The sequence below is a fragment of the Polypterus senegalus genome, chromosome 13 (assembly GCF_016835505.1).
Source record: "Polypterus senegalus isolate Bchr_013 chromosome 13, ASM1683550v1, whole genome shotgun sequence".
Classification (NCBI taxonomy): domain Eukaryota; kingdom Metazoa; phylum Chordata; class Cladistia; order Polypteriformes; family Polypteridae; genus Polypterus; species Polypterus senegalus.
In genome coordinates, this window is record NC_053166.1 from 48,947,323 (window position 1) to 48,966,027 (window position 18,705).

General features: G+C 36.8%; 1 protein-coding gene across 2 annotated transcripts in view; it reads right to left on the reverse strand.

The window, feature by feature from the left end:
* Window positions 1–18,705, reverse strand: part of gabrg2 (gamma-aminobutyric acid type A receptor subunit gamma2) — a 167,148-nt gene that overhangs the window by 48,582 nt on the left and 99,861 nt on the right. For both annotated transcript variants that reach the window (XM_039774767.1, XM_039774766.1), the window contains exon 6: window positions 12,203–12,340. In XM_039774767.1, coding sequence (XP_039630701.1) covers window positions 12,203–12,340 — 138 coding nt within the window. The remainder of the gene's footprint in view (window positions 1–12,202; window positions 12,341–18,705) is intronic.

Sequence of the window (18,705 nt, forward strand, 5' to 3'; positions counted from 1 at the left end):
GCACCGAACTCTGACTTCCTAGTTACAAACTTGGACCTGATCGCTCAGTTCTGAATTTGTCAGACTTCAGATTGTGGCCTCAATCTAAAATAGCGACATACACACGAACAGTTAAGTACAGTAACAGTTTATAGGTTTACTATGTTTATTGAAAATTTTACTTTAAATGAATCACCTCAATCCAGAATACTAAATATTTAGAAGGCAAATGTTAACATTAACAAAATGAACAGTAACAGACCAACCAATGTTTGTACTTTGCATTCAATGCAGTTTTGTGAAGTTTTTAAATTGAAGCTTCTTGCTCATCGGTTTCTTTTTCAAACTGGACTACTTAGCATTTGTTGCTAAAATACCTAAGAAGGTCACAAAAAATGCAATTGCAACTTCTTTGCACTACTTTAACATGGCCTTTCTATAACTTCAATTTAACTTAATTTAACTTAATCCTGATACTCTATATGTTCAATTCCCTCATAATAACTATTCATGGTGGCTCTAAAATCCATACTGACCCCTACTCTCTTTTCTGTTTCTTTTTCCGGTTTCTTTGTGGTGGTGGCCTGCGCCACCACCACCTACTCAAAGCTTCATGATGCTCCAACAATGATGGATGGATTAAAAGGCAGAATTCTACGTGACCATCATCATCAAGCCCTTCCGTGAGAACCCTAAATCCAAAGAGGACTGTTTCATTTATGTTAGGTAGAATGCCCAGAGGGGGCTGGGCGGTCTCATGGTCTGGAATCCCTGCAGATTTTATTTTTTCTCCAGCCGTCTGGAGTGTTTTTTGTTTTTTGTTCTGGTAAGAAGTTACCAGAGTTTTTCTGGCCATTGAACCTTACTTTTATTCGATGTTAATTAATGTTGATTTATTTTGTTTTCTTATTGTGTCTTTTATTTTTCTATTCTTTATTATGTAAAGCACTTTGAGCTACTGTTTGTATGAAAATGTGCTATATAAATAAATGTTGTTGTTCTGAAATTCCAGCTCAGTTGTGGTCAATGCAAGAATAAAACACAAAGTGAAGTCATCACCTTAAAGGGAAAGTTATATAATCATTTAAAACATTTAAAATGATTCAGATGTTCAAAAATGTGTTAAAGAAATAACCATTCAAAATACAAGACACACATCAAAAAGTACCAGTACTGGTAGGCATCTTAGCACTGCTGACTGACAACTCTAAGACAACAGGTTTAAACCACAGACTGCTCTCTGATAGTGCACAGTTCTCCCCATGTCTGTTGTCCTCATCTCAAGAATGTGATGTTAAGTTAACCTTTGACTCTAAACTGGCCCAACAGAAGGAGTGTATATTTGTATAAAAATGAGCTTCCAGGGTTCACCCAAGGAGCCCTAGCTCCCTTTGATCCACCAAGTGAATTTAGCATTTTCAGCAAATGGATGGATGACTTGCAATTATTGTAACATTTTCAAGGCTTGGTTTTGCCATGGAATCACAATGACATTTGAGTCTGAACATCTGCACTATGGTAACAGCCAGCACCCACCTGTGAACCCACAATGTGTAAATTACAAAGAACATCAGAAGCAGCTTCTTTAACTCCTTGAGCTAATAGGAGAACTCCTACACTCAAGCATTTAGAGACTACAGCTAAGCACTACAAATAGCTTAGCAGACATCACCAAGAAGCACTCTATCTCTTACACAGGCCCACCTTTTGCATAGTATTGCCACTGTACTTCAAAATGCAAATCCTGCTGACTACATCATTCGTTTTGTAGTGGAATTACACTGAAATTAGTCCCAGTCTGCACATTTGTACAAACAGCCGGCAGCTAGCCAGACACCTATGATATCTGGATTACAAAAGGCTTCAGAAACATATCATTTTATAACATTAGCTATAAGAAAAGCTCCTACGATCGATCACGAATATATAGACTGTCTTTAAGTACTGCAAATGGCATTCTTCATGATGACATCCCCTGAGCACTCTCTCACTCAGCTTTTCGCTTTTACACAACACTGTCACTACAAGTGTAAGAATAATTTCACATTACAATTGAAGAACTAAAACTGTTACTATCACCCATCTAATCAGCTAGAGTTAACATACTAAATTTTTGGAATTGGATGAATAGGTATCTACTTGTCCACTTCTATGGTGTACTTCTGGAAGTCAGGGCAGAAGTAAGTAAACTAACAAAAATAAAAACTGATACTCGACAAATGCAACAAAATGATAACAGTTCAGCTATATCACAGATTGGGAAAGTGCACCGGCTTTTATGAATTCAAGCTTCTCTGCTACAAAAAGATTAGGAGATGGATTGCAATGTGGACATCACTAAGGTGAAAACCAGTGAAGTGTATATTGATCCACAAAAGCCAGAACGCAAAGCAAACTCAAAGTCATAAAAAGATTGTAACGTATTCTTGAACTGTAATTCTCTCAAATAAACACATTTAGATAGATACATTTACAATTCATAATCTCTGATGTTATAATCAGCTATTTAAAATGTCACAGTGATGTCGTCATGCTGGAGCCACACTCGGTGAAACGAAGTAATTTGACTTAACAAATGAACACAAAATGAAGGTACCTAAGTAAAACCAAAATTTGACTGTAGTAAAATTAAAACATAAAAAAAACTAATTCCATAATTCCAAAGGCTTAATAAAACAAAATTAGCTATGTCCAAATATTCTCCAATTTTGAAAATTTCCAATTTTAATAATAAACACATTAGGAAGTTTTTAATTAAAGCAGAAAAATAATTTCATTTCACCTGCATCGTAACATATGGGACTTAATTCAATTTCTTTAGCATTCCATCAAGAGAATGTAATCATTGTTCATATTTTGACATGGTTAACATAACAGCTTCAGGATACTTAAATGCTTCAACTGTATATTCAGTTTTAAAACCATTTCATCTGTTTCAGGGTCAAGAAAACTTGGAACATACCCTGAGGAAATTGGAAGAAAACTAAACCTTAAATAAATAATAAACAATGAAAACATTAATAATGATATCATATATTTTTAAATGAATAAAGCAAATGGTGCTATAATAGTAAAAACTTAGAATATACCTGTTTTAATTACTGGATCATAATTAGATAGTGGTGGTTTTAATTATACTGAAGAGTACAAAATCAGAATCATAATAAACAAATGCATAAATTGATATATTCGAACATACTGTCAATTATTCACTTTAAATAATATGTACACACTAAATGACAGTTAATACACAGTTTCATTTAGTGACTTTATCAATGAAGAAGTAACAAGTCTTGAGTACATGGGAAGTTCCTATAACAAAGCAAGTATGAAACTAAAGTGCTTCTTGAAAATTTCAGACTAACACTAAATAGCTGCACACACACACACACACACACAAACACAAATTCATGCAGCAGATACTCCTCCACTTCATGCACTTGGCTATGCTGAGCTGGCATCAGTCATATAAGCTCATCTTCCCACACAACTCAGAAAACTTTCACACTTCTATTTGCAAATGAAAAAGCAAATCCATCAGTTTAGTCTTCATTGCACCCTTTATCCTGGTCTGAAAAAAGTGAGAACCACAATTTGGACAGAATGACTGGCTGGCTTTTATTGAAAGCACAATCGGATAATATGATACAGACACAATTGAAAACTACTGAAGATTATTATGGTAGCCTTTTCTATTTAACTCATGATGGTCCATTACAATTATAATGTACCGCAAACCACAGCAGATATTTGTACAAGTTACTGATTGTACACTATTTTACAACAAGCAGCATTAATAGATAAGCAATTGTGAATTTAATAAGTATATGTATAAATATTTAGTTTTAAAGCAACTAAACTTCTTAATATTTTAATATATAGGTCATAGGGAATCATATCAACTAAAGACTAAGAGCAGAAACAGGCTAGAGAAGTGCCAAGGCAAAAGAGGCACCCCAAAATAAGTATAGCCCAGAGACTAAATAAACCTTAATTTTGCATGGTCAATGAGGACCAGATTTAGTACGTGCAGCATTAGTAGACTTAATGCTCTGGGTGCTTATACAGGTATATCTAGCCAAGGATCAGCCTCCATTTGCTGTCATACCAGGAGATCCAAGATTGTGAAAGATTCCTACAGCCTTAGGGCTTGGTTGTTAGCATATGGGGTTTACTGGCTATTAGGCACTGACTGGTTTAGTGGTGAAAAGATGGCTAGAGTCAACAAGAAGCAGCACTGACATTACATTCTTCAGAAAGGTTTATGAAAGGGGAAGGAACTGTGTGTTAGTACACATATTTCTGTTCTATAACAGACACTGGGTAATGAATGACAAACATCTCACTTTATAACTTAGTTTGCTTAGTATGGCACAATGACAAAAATATTACACATTCTGAGAAGTAAATAAAAAAAAAATCATGGAACTGTGTTCAGTGTATGCAATTGTGTATATACAATATAGTGGATGCTTTATTCACAAAATATGCCAAGTCTTTAAGCACATGCTTCTTCAAATATGTTTGTACAAAGTGTAGTAACAATGAATAGCAAATGAAAGATGAAAAATAAGAGGACAAAAGTCAGCAAATGAAATGACACGTAAACACTCAATAAAGAAGAAGGTCTTAGATTCTGCTGCCAAGCTGTTGTGTGATGAGATGCATTCCCTATGCTTATCTTTTCTGAAAGCAGCAATTTTTCTTCACATAGTCTGTATAGTCTAGTTATCTTTTAAATATCATGTAATCATCTCCATTTGACTGCTGTTACTCACTCTTACCAAAGAAAGGGGAATGTTTGACATTTAATTCTGCCATGTCTTCTGTCTGACAAAAACAAATGTCCCTGGTTGAAATGTTTAAATATTGCATGAGTGGGCACAGCATGTCTAATAGGGCTACAGTATGAATAAATGTGCACCCTGCAGACATCCGACATTTTCAGGAATGTGCACAAAACTGGAATGTGCTCTGTGAACACAACAACATATTGATCCAAAGCAGTCCCCCCCCGATCACTCATCGGCTGAAAAACAGTGAGAAAGAAAATGATGGTGTAAAATATGCAAAAAAAAAAAAAAGCTCTGTATAGACCAAACTCTTTTAGCTTAACTTGCACTAGACTAGATGGAATATACTAGCATTCAATGGCAACTGATCTCCTCCATAATTAAGCTTAAACATTTCAGTAATTATTTTCTATTTTATATGAAGACCATTCTCTTTATCCCATGAATAACATATTAAAGGCTGATTAATTCATACAGAAACACATTACACACTGACATTTTCAAAAGCAAAACATGTTCTAAATACGACTGGGTATTTGTGTGTAATGCTTTTCAACCATTGTGACTATTTTCTAAAACCAAACTAATTTAATTCATATTTGAGATAGAAAGAAGTTTGAAATAAACAGAATAAAATGCCAGTACTAAGATGATTATATTTATTTGATGTTTTGATTATTTTCTATCTGACCGATATGAGCTGAGAATTTAAATGTCTGTGGCTTGAACATTTGATTTTCAGTTCAGTTTTTACATTTTTTCATCTTTCCATGCTCACTTGAAAGGTAATGCAGAAAATACTTTCCTAGCAATTAAAGAAAAATAAATAAATAAAAATAATTGTTTAACCTGTTTGACTCCTTAATGGTGATAATTGTTGAAGGTGGATGTTTACCTGCATAAATAGGTGAACTATCTAGGAATATCATCTGAATATGGGTAAATAATTCTCCGAAACTAAGAAATTTTCTTGTTTTACAAATTATATATTGATATTGTGCTAGGCAGTGGGTCTGAAGATAGGTTGCCCACCCAGATTGTAGCGTATGATATAATCCTTCCACATCAACATGTGGGTGACAGTGCAATACGGTAGAAGCACCTCTGATCCTTTTGAGATCTTCAGTAGAGTGAAGCAAGGCTGTGTCCTTGCTCCGTCACTACATTTTCTTCACTGTGCTTCTGAAGTACGCTCGGTGCTCTGCGAAGGAAGGCATTACCTACACACTAGATCAGACTGCAGGCTGCCTAGCCCTAGCCTACCTTAGAGCCAAAACCAAAGTGTGTAAGTCCATCATCAGAGAAATGCTGTTTGCTGATGATGCAGTAGTCAGAACCCATTCACAGCAGGGACCTCCAGTGCCTGATGGATTGGTTTGTTCAAGGCTGAAAGGACTTCGATTTGACCACCAGTTTGAAACAAACCAATGTAATGGGGTAAGATGTTGAGGCACCTCCAATCATCACCATTGACAGCTACGAGTTCACCAACCTGAGCTCCACCATCAGCAACAACCACTCCCTGGATGATGAAATCGACAAATGCTTCAGGAAGGCCACAACAACTTTAGCCTGCCTCACTACACACATCTGGGAGAACATCAAACTGACAATCAAGACCAAGATGGCTGTCTACAGTGGTTGTGTGACCAGCACACTCCTGTATGGCAGCGAGACCTGGACAGCATACGCCAGGCAGGAGACTTAACACCTTCCACCTGCGATGCTTCTAACATATCCTTGGCATCTCCTGGGAGGACAAAGTGACCAACACTTAGGTGGTTCTGTTCTGTGCTTGAATATCCAGCATGTACACCCTGCTCAGGCAACACAGACTGCACTGGCTTGGTTTCGTCTGCCACATGGGTAATGGTCGCATCCCCAAAGATATCCTCTATGACCAGCTAGTGTCAGGCAAAAGAACAGCTGGCCACTCTTAGCTGAACTACAGGCATACCTATAAGCGGGATATGAAGCCATTGGATATTAGCACAGTGTCCTGGAAAGAACTTGCAGCTAATTGTTCAAAGTGGAGAGGTATCTTAAAGCAGCACCTCAAATCTGGAGAAGAAACACTACAGAAAGAAGAGGTGGAAATGTGAGCCCACAGAAGACAACACTGCTCTACAGACAGAGCTGAGACCACCCATAAGTGTGACATCTGCAACAGAGATTTCCATTCCTGCATTGATTTCAACATTTACAACCAAAACTGCAACAAGGGAAGCTGGAGCACACCATTCCAAAGTTGCCTTCAACTGATGGAGGACGTACTTACTGTGTCAGGTGAGTGAAATGATTGATATTTTTGACCTATGTTGTCGATTTCTTATAATTTGTATACTTTTGCTTTGTTTCTGGCAATATTTGATTCATTTGCAGGATGCATGATGGTGTCTTGACATCACAGTATTATATATACCAGAATGTGACTTTTTCCTATAAATGCTGGTCCAGTAAAATGGTAAGATTATCAATTCTTTTTCTTTGTGAAGAAAGACTGGTTCAGTTCGATGTACCAATTTACTATTCTCTAGCAATTTGAATCTTTTTATGCTTTTTATGTTGTGGTTTTTAAGCATTTTGAGATCACATATTTTGTGCTATTTTTGGCTCTTTTGTTTTACAGCACTGTTGTGTTGCAGTGCTCATAAACAGTGTAACAGGTAGGGGGTGCTGTCGACTCCTGAACCCTCAGACCACACGTCAGACACCAGGTAAAAGTCCAAGAAATTAATTTATTATTTCAATTATGTGCCCAAAGCACCTACACCTCCACTAAACACAATAATAAATCAATAATCAATACAATACACACAATCTTCCACTCCCAGCAGCTCCGTCACCCTTCCTCCCAACTTGGCTCTCCTGTTGGGATCTCTCACAGTCCTTTTATAGTCCTTGACCCGGAAGAGCTTCTGTCCCTCAGTCCACATGATTTCATAACACTTCCGGATCAGGTGAAAACTCCTTCTTTTCTTCAGCTTGGATTAGGGAGTACTTCCGGGCTATCTAGAAAATACAATTCCTTGTTCCTCCCTGCAGCGTCCCCTGGCGGCCCCCATGGTATCCAATGGAGCTGTGAAGAAAAACTCCAAGGTCCATGATGCCCTGCTGGAATTCGGGGCACCTTCATGTTGCAGAGAGGACTCCATCCAGCGGCGTGGGGGTATTGGCCGGAATAAACTGCCGGCCATATACCACAACAGCTAGTTCTTGTAGGTAGGGATTCAACACACTGATTATATGACATCAGGTGAGCGTGGCAAGTCCTTGTGGGCTCTACAATTAGGATTTCTGCTCTAACTCTATTTTCAAGCATGGTTGATGGTCTATCATGGATTTTATGTGCAAGTGCTATATTTTCTAGGTGACTTCAGAGATGTGTTTGTGTTTTTTGATTTTTTTTTCTTTTATTTTTGACAGGTGAGTCATGAAGAGCTATTTCTGTTTAACAGCTAGTTCTAGTCACAAATAATATTAATATGTTTGCTGATTATTAGAAAGTCATTTTCATTTTTCCTTGTTTTCTTAATAAAATAACACTAATGTTGATGCATCATGTCTGTATACGTCTTTATATTTCAGTAAAGGTGTGTTAATCTAGAAGCTGAATAGAAACTTGGTGCAAAACTCTATTAATGTTTAATGTGTTTTCATGCCGCTGCTGCTATTATAATTCGTTTGCGTTTAAAGACATCTGCACTTGTATGAGAGGATTGCTTCATGATGGCTGGCATACTGCCAGTTTTTTAACATGACTCACTACTTTATTGCTAGTTCTTCCCTTTATTCCAGAAGATGGGTGCTGTAAAAGGTTTTAACAGAGAGATACCATAAGCCCCAGTAATTAATTTACCCTAGGGTAACAAGGGACAGTTTTTCACCCCAAGCAGAGAATATCTCAGTATTTCTGCATGCTGAATATTCAAATGTGTCTAAAAGTGAGCAGAGTAGATATTTATAGCCTTAGAATCAGCCATATCATCACATCACTTTCTGTCACATTGTTAGCTAAGGGCCTCCCTGAGGATTTATTCTTAATAAGCCCTTCAAAACACAACTAAACTTAACATGAAGTGTTGCAGCCCTTTTAATCCTTTTATAACTTACATAAAAATAACAATAAATGTTAATACAGTCAGTGTATATTTTGTTTTATTTATTTAACAACCTGAAGATAATCACTTGGCAGGTTATTTTGATAGGCGATCATAAAGATGACTATAAAACTCCAACTTATTGGTATTGATTATGGTATTGTATTTTCCTCTTAAAAAACGTAATGGCTCATCACATACATTCATTTTCTGACCTAGTTATCCATTTCAGGGTCATGAGGAGTCAGTACCTATCCCTGCAGCACTGGACACAAATCAAGAAATAATCATAGACAGATGGTGGCAGATTCTAAAATATCTCAACAGTGACCAGCTTATTAAACAATGTGCTCTCCGTGGGACTGCATATGTGAAGAGTGTTTCCCACTGAGAATTTACATATGCTGTCGTGACTAGACTAGAGAAATATTTAAAAATAAATCAAGCTACCATAAACTGGGATTTTAAAATCATACAGCATTTTCAAACCTGCTTAATTCAGTCCTGGGTGCAAGGCAGAAAATAGGCCTGGACAGTTTGTTAGACAATTGCAAGCACCACTCGCATACAAATGCACAATCACTTGAGGTCAGTCTGGTATTGCAAATTATCATAACAGTTTTTGAGGATAAGGGAGGAAAACAAGAGTAATCCTGGCAAAAAAACAGAAGGAGAATGTACAAATTCCATACAGAAAAGAAACAGGCATGCAATTCAAGTACAGGTATAGCTAGATTTATGAGACACCAGTGCTAACCACTGTGCCATTCTGCCCACTGATTTTAAAATAACTTTGTATTACGGGTATTCACAATAATATAATACAAATAGTGGCGTGAGGTAAACCAGTAGAAATGAGACACTGGTTGAAGTTTGTCAACTGACTGACATTTTCATAAATCATTTTAGTGTGGTTGAGCATATCAGGAAGCAACCTTTGTTACTTGTTCTTCTAATATAGCAAAGCATATGCCAGTGCAACTGTGAAGATAAAAACAAAGGCAAAAACCGCGCAGCTTTATAGTCAACAACCGATAGTGTGTTTGTTTCAGTGATTACAATTTTATAAATCCTGCTGGTTGGGGTAGAGACATGCATGCTGAAGAAACTTAAAAGGAGGTGTGATAAACGGTGCACCATGGGAGCCAACAAAGGAAAGAAGATGGCTGGTGTGGCACGAAGGCTCATGAGGACATCAATCTTAACTTGAATATGAAAAGCGGCATCTCTCAAGGCTAACAGTAGGAGATGATCAGGGTTCTTTCTCAAAAGGTCAATAAACAGTCTTTTCCAGTACCATTAATCAGCTGCTTGTTTCAGTGTGTCAGTCCTTCCTCAACTGTACATGGAGAAGCAACTTACATTCCTTTCTTGGAAAATGAAAGCTTGTATGCCGTTTACAAATGTTGAATAAGTGAACGACTAAAATAAATGAAGAGATGTGAAAAACTAGAAAAATGAAGTTCTATAGAATCAATGACAATTATTCTGCACTGACATCAGAAAATAACTTTATGATACAATTTAATGAACGCATGCTGCTACTTTCCACAGTCTATGTTGATTATAATAAGGTAGCCCTGGATTTACCATTAAGCAAAATAAGCACATGTTTAGTGCACCAAAGGAAAAGATGCACCACAGAGCTTTTATAAACTTTTAACTATAAACAAAATTATAAGTAAGCAACATTAGGCTTTACTTTTACATCTTTTGATCAATGAATGTTGAAATGCTATACACCTTCAAGGTTAACAAGATACTGAAAATGATGTTTTATTTCATAAAAATTATGATATTTATTAATCAGAATCACATTTTAAAGAAACTGTCCACTAACATCAATTTCTATAGAAAGAAGCTTTTGATAATTATGCTCTCAAGGTTGATTTCAGTAGTGTGACAAGAGTAAAAGTTTTCTTTAGTAGGCTGGATAGTAAGGCTTGTTCTGACTAGGATTGTCATGTCAAGCCTTGATATGATACAAAGAAAAGTTTTGACATTTTAGATACAATTTTCAATCCGCAATACAGTGTATAATGTACCTAAAGAAAAATTTTAGTCATGAAATGCAAATACTTCAAGTAGAGCAATCTTTTATAAAAGGTAAGAGTAAACCATAAAAAGCAAAGACAGTCAAATCTGGTCAAAAGCTTGTTTTACACTGATTAAAACAAATATTGTAACTGAAGTAGTATGATGAAATGTTAGACATGTCATTGAATGTTAATTGAATAAGTATTGCAGTCTTCTTCTAAGCAGTATACATAGAAATATTAAAAACAAGCATAAAACATTCAAGTAAAAAGAGCATTAATGTGGTCTTTTATAAATAGTTTTTTCAGAACAATATCACACAAACACACCACTAACAAACCTAAAGGCTTTACATAAATGCAAAGAGTAGAAATTCCATTTGTATAGAATTTGTATTTGTACAAAACTGCAATGTCTTTTTAAGTTTTTTGCAGGAAAGACTAGCATCTCAAGCTGATCTTCTGCATAATAAAACAAAAGAAAGTAATGTACTATATAATGATTATATTGTGATATAAATTATATAATTATATAATTAACTTTTGTAAATTTTATATTATCATTATTATCATGTCATGTAGCTGGAGGTTTCTTTCCATTATCGTTGGCTGTTTCAGTAATGCTCCGGATGTGGGTGAATTTGAGGGACCGATAAAGGAACCGACCTTAAACAGGGTGATGGATTTGGGTGCCTAACACTGAAAAGACACTAACTAACCACATACAATTATAACATTTAGACTGTTTAACTATCTGTTTGATTAAAAGGTGATAACTAAACATGAAAAGTAAATGCAATATGCTACAAATTCCACAATACTTTAGTACAGATAATAGTCCTAGTAGAGCAGCTTGTAGTCTCCATTAATTAATCATTTTTTATTTTAAATAGTGACCTTCACAGAGTAACACCATCATAAGGTAGTTCAGAGGCAAACAAGTTAACCTGAAAAGGAAATAGTAGGATCTCAATTGCTCTAAAGAAGTCTACCCATGAAAAGCAACCAGACAGGCCCTCGATGGAGAGGACAAGAGACATATACCGAGTCCTCTACTACGACACAAACAGATCTCTTTATTGCCATTTTAAAACAAGTCATCCACTTGTTGAGTAAGCTCATCATTTTGAATGACCTCTGAAATGACACTGTCTTATACGTAGCTTCCTGTAGCCTTTGACTACTTCAGTTACCTTAAGATACCAACCCCCAGTAATCCGGTAGCTGAGACATTTCGTTCTTTTCATTTTGTTGATTCTATAACACAGCAAAAGTGTCAAAACTGTTGAAATACCTGACGTGGTTTTCACAACTTCACTTGTGTTCCTCAGTCCCACAAAGGAGAATTGATACAATCTCCAAGATCTTGTGTCTCCAACTTCAACAGAGCTTTTCTTCCACAGATATACAATTTCTTCTTTGGGGTATCCATCTTTAAAGGAAAAAGTGAAACGTTCTTAACTTTCTTATACAACTTCAGATAAGGTAGCACCATAACATCCCATTTTTTTAGAACAATAAGTGGTAATTAGTACCAGACTACTAAAACCATAGAAAACACAGTCAAACAATATTCTGCAAATTGGAAGCAGGTTTATGTGTTAAATCAAAATATAACATAAAAAATGTTAAAGAATATGCAACCTTTTCTTCTTGCTGAACCAACTGAATGGCTAGTTTATAAATTTACAGGGTGGCAAGTTCCTTATATCAGTTCTTTCAAAGCCATCAGACGGGGCTCATCACTGAATCTATCTACATATATTGTGATGAATGGCAGGCATAGGATCATTTCCCAGCTGTGAAGGTATATGTTTCCTTACATGGGTGGGAAGTCAAGATATTGAGTAGCCAGGAGGATGGCTGGCCATGCCTGTAGAAAAGTTGGTACACTGCTCTCCTGGGCGGCAAGGAACTGAACATCTGTACCTGGCACTAAGGACAGTGTATGCTGGGAACCGTAGTCCTATGATGCAGCCCCGTGGGAGCCATCAAGGCATTCTGCAGGGATCAGCAATCCCTACTTCGTGGGACTTCTGCATGACCTGGAAGTATTTCCTACAGACCACGTCCTAGCACCAGAAGTAATCCCGGTCTTAGATAAAAGGAAACGCTCTGCCTGACCCAGAAGAGTTTGAGTCGGGTGTGGAGGATACAAGAAGCTCCCTTTGGTGAGGAGTGTAGGAAGAGGGATAAAGAAAGAGAACATAGAAGTATGTGGTGCTTGTAAGGCTTTGTAAGGATTTATTTTATATTATTATTTATATTTATAATAAAATGTTTATTTGAACCCAGCACTTGAGCATGGGATTTAGAGTGCTGCAATGCCTCCTAGAGTATATATAAAATGCTAATGTCTGTTCATCTGTCATGTGATTACTTGGATACTAATAGAGATAGAATCTTGATCTTGACCTTAATCAAAAGATTATGACCTGATAGGTTCCAAAAGTTTAAAGAAAGTAGTTAGTGGCTACCCGGTGGGAACTTTACTTGTGGGCAGAAAAGTTTATTTTATTTAAGGTACAGTCGCACAGCACATACATGTTCAAAATTCACCTTCAAGAGCAAGACCTTACATTTGTAAGCAATAGGCGGAGAGTTTACTGTTGTTTATATCTGTAGGTCCTTGTGTTCCACTAGTACAAAATATTTTAGGATCAGTTTCACTTTCATTTTAGTTACCCGATCTAAGTATATTTGTAACTAACAATCTTATAGAGGAGTATGGAAAACATATCCATGGAAAAACCAAACATATTCTTAAGTTTAAGTATATGCTGTAATTTTTCACTAGTAGTATAAGGGGTTGCAAGACAAGAAATACTCTGCAAGAGGACAAAGGCCACAGGATGACACTGGCATGAGATAGAACAAAAAGAAGGGAATCATTAGGGCATTGTGCAAATTAATTTAAAGAGTTATTGTATGTAATTAGTTCAAGGAAAGTTGTAAAAGAAAGATCATGGGGCACTAAGGAGGAAGTCTGGATAACTCACTCTGACCAACAGATGGCAGAAAGGGAACATTGCCATCTGCGGTTCAATGGCTGTCTATACACCAAAGAAAGATCCCCAGATTTACAAAAGTGTTTCTGACACCAGAACTGTGCTGCTCTCAAATGAAAAGGCAGCAAAAGTTTTATGTAAGGATCAGGAGATAAGAAGTGAAATGAGGCCCAGGTAATATTCATAAACAGGAAGTCAGTAACACAATTCTTAAAACCGAAGACAGAACCATAAATCACAGTCAGAAATCATTGCACTAGAATCATTAACCATTAAAACTCACAAAATACACACTCACTAATCTAATTTTTTTTCCCCACAAACTTGGATGAATAGGAAATATTGAAGTTGCAGTTCAGAGGCTGTAATATCTACAATTCCATGATGTCACAGATACTCATTTCGGGTCGTTAATCTAGCAAAGTGGCACCCATGATAAACAAAACTGGCTAGCAGAAAAGACACCAACATTATTTAGGTTTTGACACTTTCTGGATGCAAACTAATGTCAGACTGAAAGAGAGATGGACTGTGGGAAAGAGAATGTTTGATAGAACACTTTGTGGTGGACAAGTGAGTGAGCCATCCAACTAGACAGATGTGATTCTAAATTTAAGTCAGAAAATTTACAAAGGGAGCAGGATTTATTTTTCTTTTACTGTTTTACTTACATTTCTTTATTAAATTAAGCTTGTAATAAATTCATTTTTGGCCTGTTTATCTTCAGTTTGTGTTTGCACATCTTGGTTTCCATCCATCCATCCATTATCCAACCCGCTGAATCTTGGTTTCCTCTGGATTATTTTCATTTCTGAAGATTTTGTTCTACTAATACAGTATATGTCTTTCAAAAATACTGCCATTAAATTTAACAGTGGGTGACAAATGCTGCACATATCTTTAATCATTCCCATATGCTAAGACCATAATGTCAACAGTCAAAACAGCAATAACAAAATCTTAAATTAGAAACTAAACCTTGATTCATAGAAGAAAAAGTGCATGACCAGCAGAAAAAGTTTCCATTAGTGTCTATTAAACACATCTTCATTTAAACTGATTACTTTGAGCCTCCTGTGAACATAATGTGAGGTGGATGATATAGTGCAGCTAACAAGTTGTGAAGCCATCTCTAAAACTTCACTTGCTATATAAACCTTCTCAGGGACCACTCTGCTTTACACATCTATAACCATCAAAGTGCATGCAGGAGCGGGGCTTTTGAAAGAACTTGCCTGATGTCACACACATGGAAGTGTGATGACATCGCAGTTTAGAGGCTGTTTAATCTGCTGAGTGAATGAGATCTTCCTTTATCTACTCTGTGACATGAAAGACAAAATTTGCAGTAAGCATTGCAGTGAATTCTACTTTGTGAATTCCTCAGGATAACCCAATGATCTATGATCCACGGAAGGGGACACGTGTAAAAGCTGAGGAGTGTACATGGACCAAGGCTCAGAAAAAGGAAGCCTGCCATCACACACATGGAAGCACAGCTTTGCAAATTAGGAGCTGTCTTGCCAGTGAGTGAGGGGGCACTGCTATTTAGCTTAGCTGACTGAATAAGATGGCTGGTAAATAAGCCAAACACCTAGGCAGCGACACAGCAGAGCAAAATCTTCAGCAGAAACTGTATCTTGAGAATGTAGGTGAGTGAGTGTGGACAATATATAAGCAACACGAGCAGAAATGTGCATGCTATCTTCTAGAGAGACAGAGATACAAGGCAAAACAGCAGTAAGTATTTTTGTTTTCCAGAAAAGATACTGCCAGCTACTTTAGATTAGAAATGTGCATGCCCAGTGTTATGTGCTATCTTACTTATGCACAATTTTACAGCATTGGACACTTTATTTGGAAATAAACATTTACATTTAACGTCTAGCAAACCTTGAGAGCCAAAACTTCTTTAGTAGTATATTTAATGTAATATTCTACCGGGCTGCTCTGTAATATTTAAATAGGTCCTACTTACAATACAAAGAAATAGCACCCAGAATGCTAATTATTAGACATAAGAAGCATTACAGTTTAAACTTTTAATTTTCCTTGTATCTACTATGTAATTCTAATGATACATCTTGTTTATTTGGACTTGTGCAATCTTGTTATTGATTGTCTCATATTATGATTACAAATATTAAGAAGTTAAGGGTTTCATTGATGTTGCATGTTTTATGGCAGTAACAACTAATGTTTATACTTAAGTAATGAGGTAAAGTAATATTATATTGTAGTCTTGCAGATTTTGAAGAGGTTTGGCAGATTTGTTTATGTAGCTTGTACATATGCCAAATTCTTGAGTTGCGCTTAGAATGTATGTCTAGAAATAGAAAGACTCTGACATACTGTATGAGGCTGGAGAATAGATGACACAACAGTTCGGGACCCACCCAAGTACTTATCTCATATGCTTTCTCTAATATTTTTAAAAATGATTACTATTTCATTGGAGCCCTGTTAGGGGTGTGTTCCTGCCTTGCACCTAATGACTGCTGGGATAGACTCCAGCTATTCTGTGATCCTGCCATGAATAAGCGGTTTAGGAGAATAGTTTCAAGGTCTTGACGATAATTTAATTTGGGTTAGAATAAACTGTTGTTTTAATGATTTGTATAGAGCCCCTTTAATCAAGTCATGTTTGTCTCGTGTCATTGTGCATAGTGCATGTAATACAATAAAATTATTACTTGCAAGTCTTAGAATAGTTATCAAAAATGTAATATCCAAACCTTCTGCCAAAATAAAATGGATCCAGCTAAAAAGCAGGAAATTCAGAGTCCTACATTAGGGCGATGCCATTAGTTATGTGCACAAATGCTTTATGGTACTTAAACCAACTGATTTACTCAGTAGGTGGAATTACTTATTACTTATTTGTGGTTTGCGGTTTGAGTAACTTTTAGGGGTATTCACATATAATTTAAAAAGTACCTACTGCAATCTGCCTTTCTGCCCATAGAAAACAACTTGTTCCACAGAGAAACAATTTTGTTGATAGTTGGGTCACTTATTCTTTGATCAAATATCTTGAATACAGCATGCTGCACAAAGTCCTGAATTTTGAAAATCTCCCACTGAAAAGTATTGGCGAATTTACAAACAAACACATCCAGCCTAAAACATTCTGTGCCATTTCAATTATGGATTTAGTTTACTGTTTCAAATTTACATTTGAAAGAGACAACTTCAACTACTTTGTAGAATTCCTGTTTCACTTGTCTAACTGCTGCTCCTGTTGGGAAAACACATTTCCAATGCCTACCCACTTGTACAACAGTTCACATCTCCTGCTGCTTTGAGATAAGTTAACTATGAAAAAAAAGTCATTTATCTAGAAATCCAGAAAATTATCTAGAAAAGCGGAATTGAATTATGTAAGAGTCAACCTACAAGTGTACAGTGAACAAATATATACATTTAAACTATATATGATTTACAGTACATTGTACAGTACACTGCAAACAACCTCATGACTGAATTATCTGTGCATAATAATGATTCATCATTTCCCTGACATGATCATTTATCACCAAAACTCCAGACCTGCTCTCCATCATGGTCTGAATTAGTCAACAAGTTTACCATGAGAAATTGATAATAACTCTTTGGGCATGAAGCAGAAGCAAACAATGACCAACGGGAAGATGAACCGTGTCGTCGATAAACTCCAGGCTCTTGAGATCCAGATCCAGAAACTCCTGTCCAGACGGAGGCACCTGAGGGATATGAAGGTTCGCCTCCTAGAAAAATCCTCCCCGACATCTGAAATCATCACAGCAAATTGTGGCTCAGTAACATCGACTCCACGCTGTGCCGCTCACTTTCAAGGTCAAGTGTGTTCCACCCCCGCACCTCGTCGTCAGAGCGATGATGCCAACGATGAAGAACTTGACCTGTTTCAGCTGTTTCAGGCGTGGATTTAAGGTACAGAACACCTCTATCGGCACAGGCAAGCATCTCTACCCAGAACTGGTTTGACCCTCTCCACGCCCCTAATTTGCCTTCAACCCCGGGTGATGTATTTGTGATTGGTGATTCAATCGTACAAAACCTAAACATCGCATGCCCTAATCAGAAATCTTTTGTCTCTTGTTTTCCCGGTACTTGTGTCCAAGATGTTATGAGATATGCACTGACAGTCTTCGAGAAGCACAAGAACAGGGCAGTGGGATCCACTGTTATACACACCGGGGTTAACGACATGAGACACCGACAGTCAAAGATTCTCAAGGCGGACTTCGCAGCACTAATTAAAGCCATGAAGGAGAGGACCCTGGCCTCAAGAATTTTCATCTCGGGTCCCCTACCTTTTGTTAGAAGATCGAACGAGTATTACAGTCGTCTGCTAGCGTTAAACATCTGGCTGAAAGGCTTCTGCGAAAGTCAAAACATCGGGTTCATAGACAACTGGGACCCCTTCTGGGAGAGGCCATGTTTCTTCGGCGCCCGGGTCCACTTAGAAAATATCGCTAATGTCTCTTGACTCTCTATTTTTACTTCTAACACTTTCCGTAATGCTTGTGATAATTCAGTAAGAAAACCTTCCTCAAAAGTGCACTGCATTAACACTCTAATAACTAACCTCAGTGCATGTAAAAAATCTAGGCAGTAAGGCATAAATACAAATAATTTAATTACAATTACACCTCTATATGAACAATGCTATAAAACTATAAAAACAGATTATAGATTAATAAAAAAATACGCACAGAGTGGCGCTAATAAAAATAACTTAATTTCTATCTCAAATACCCATAACGCACATACTATTCGGTTCTGCTCT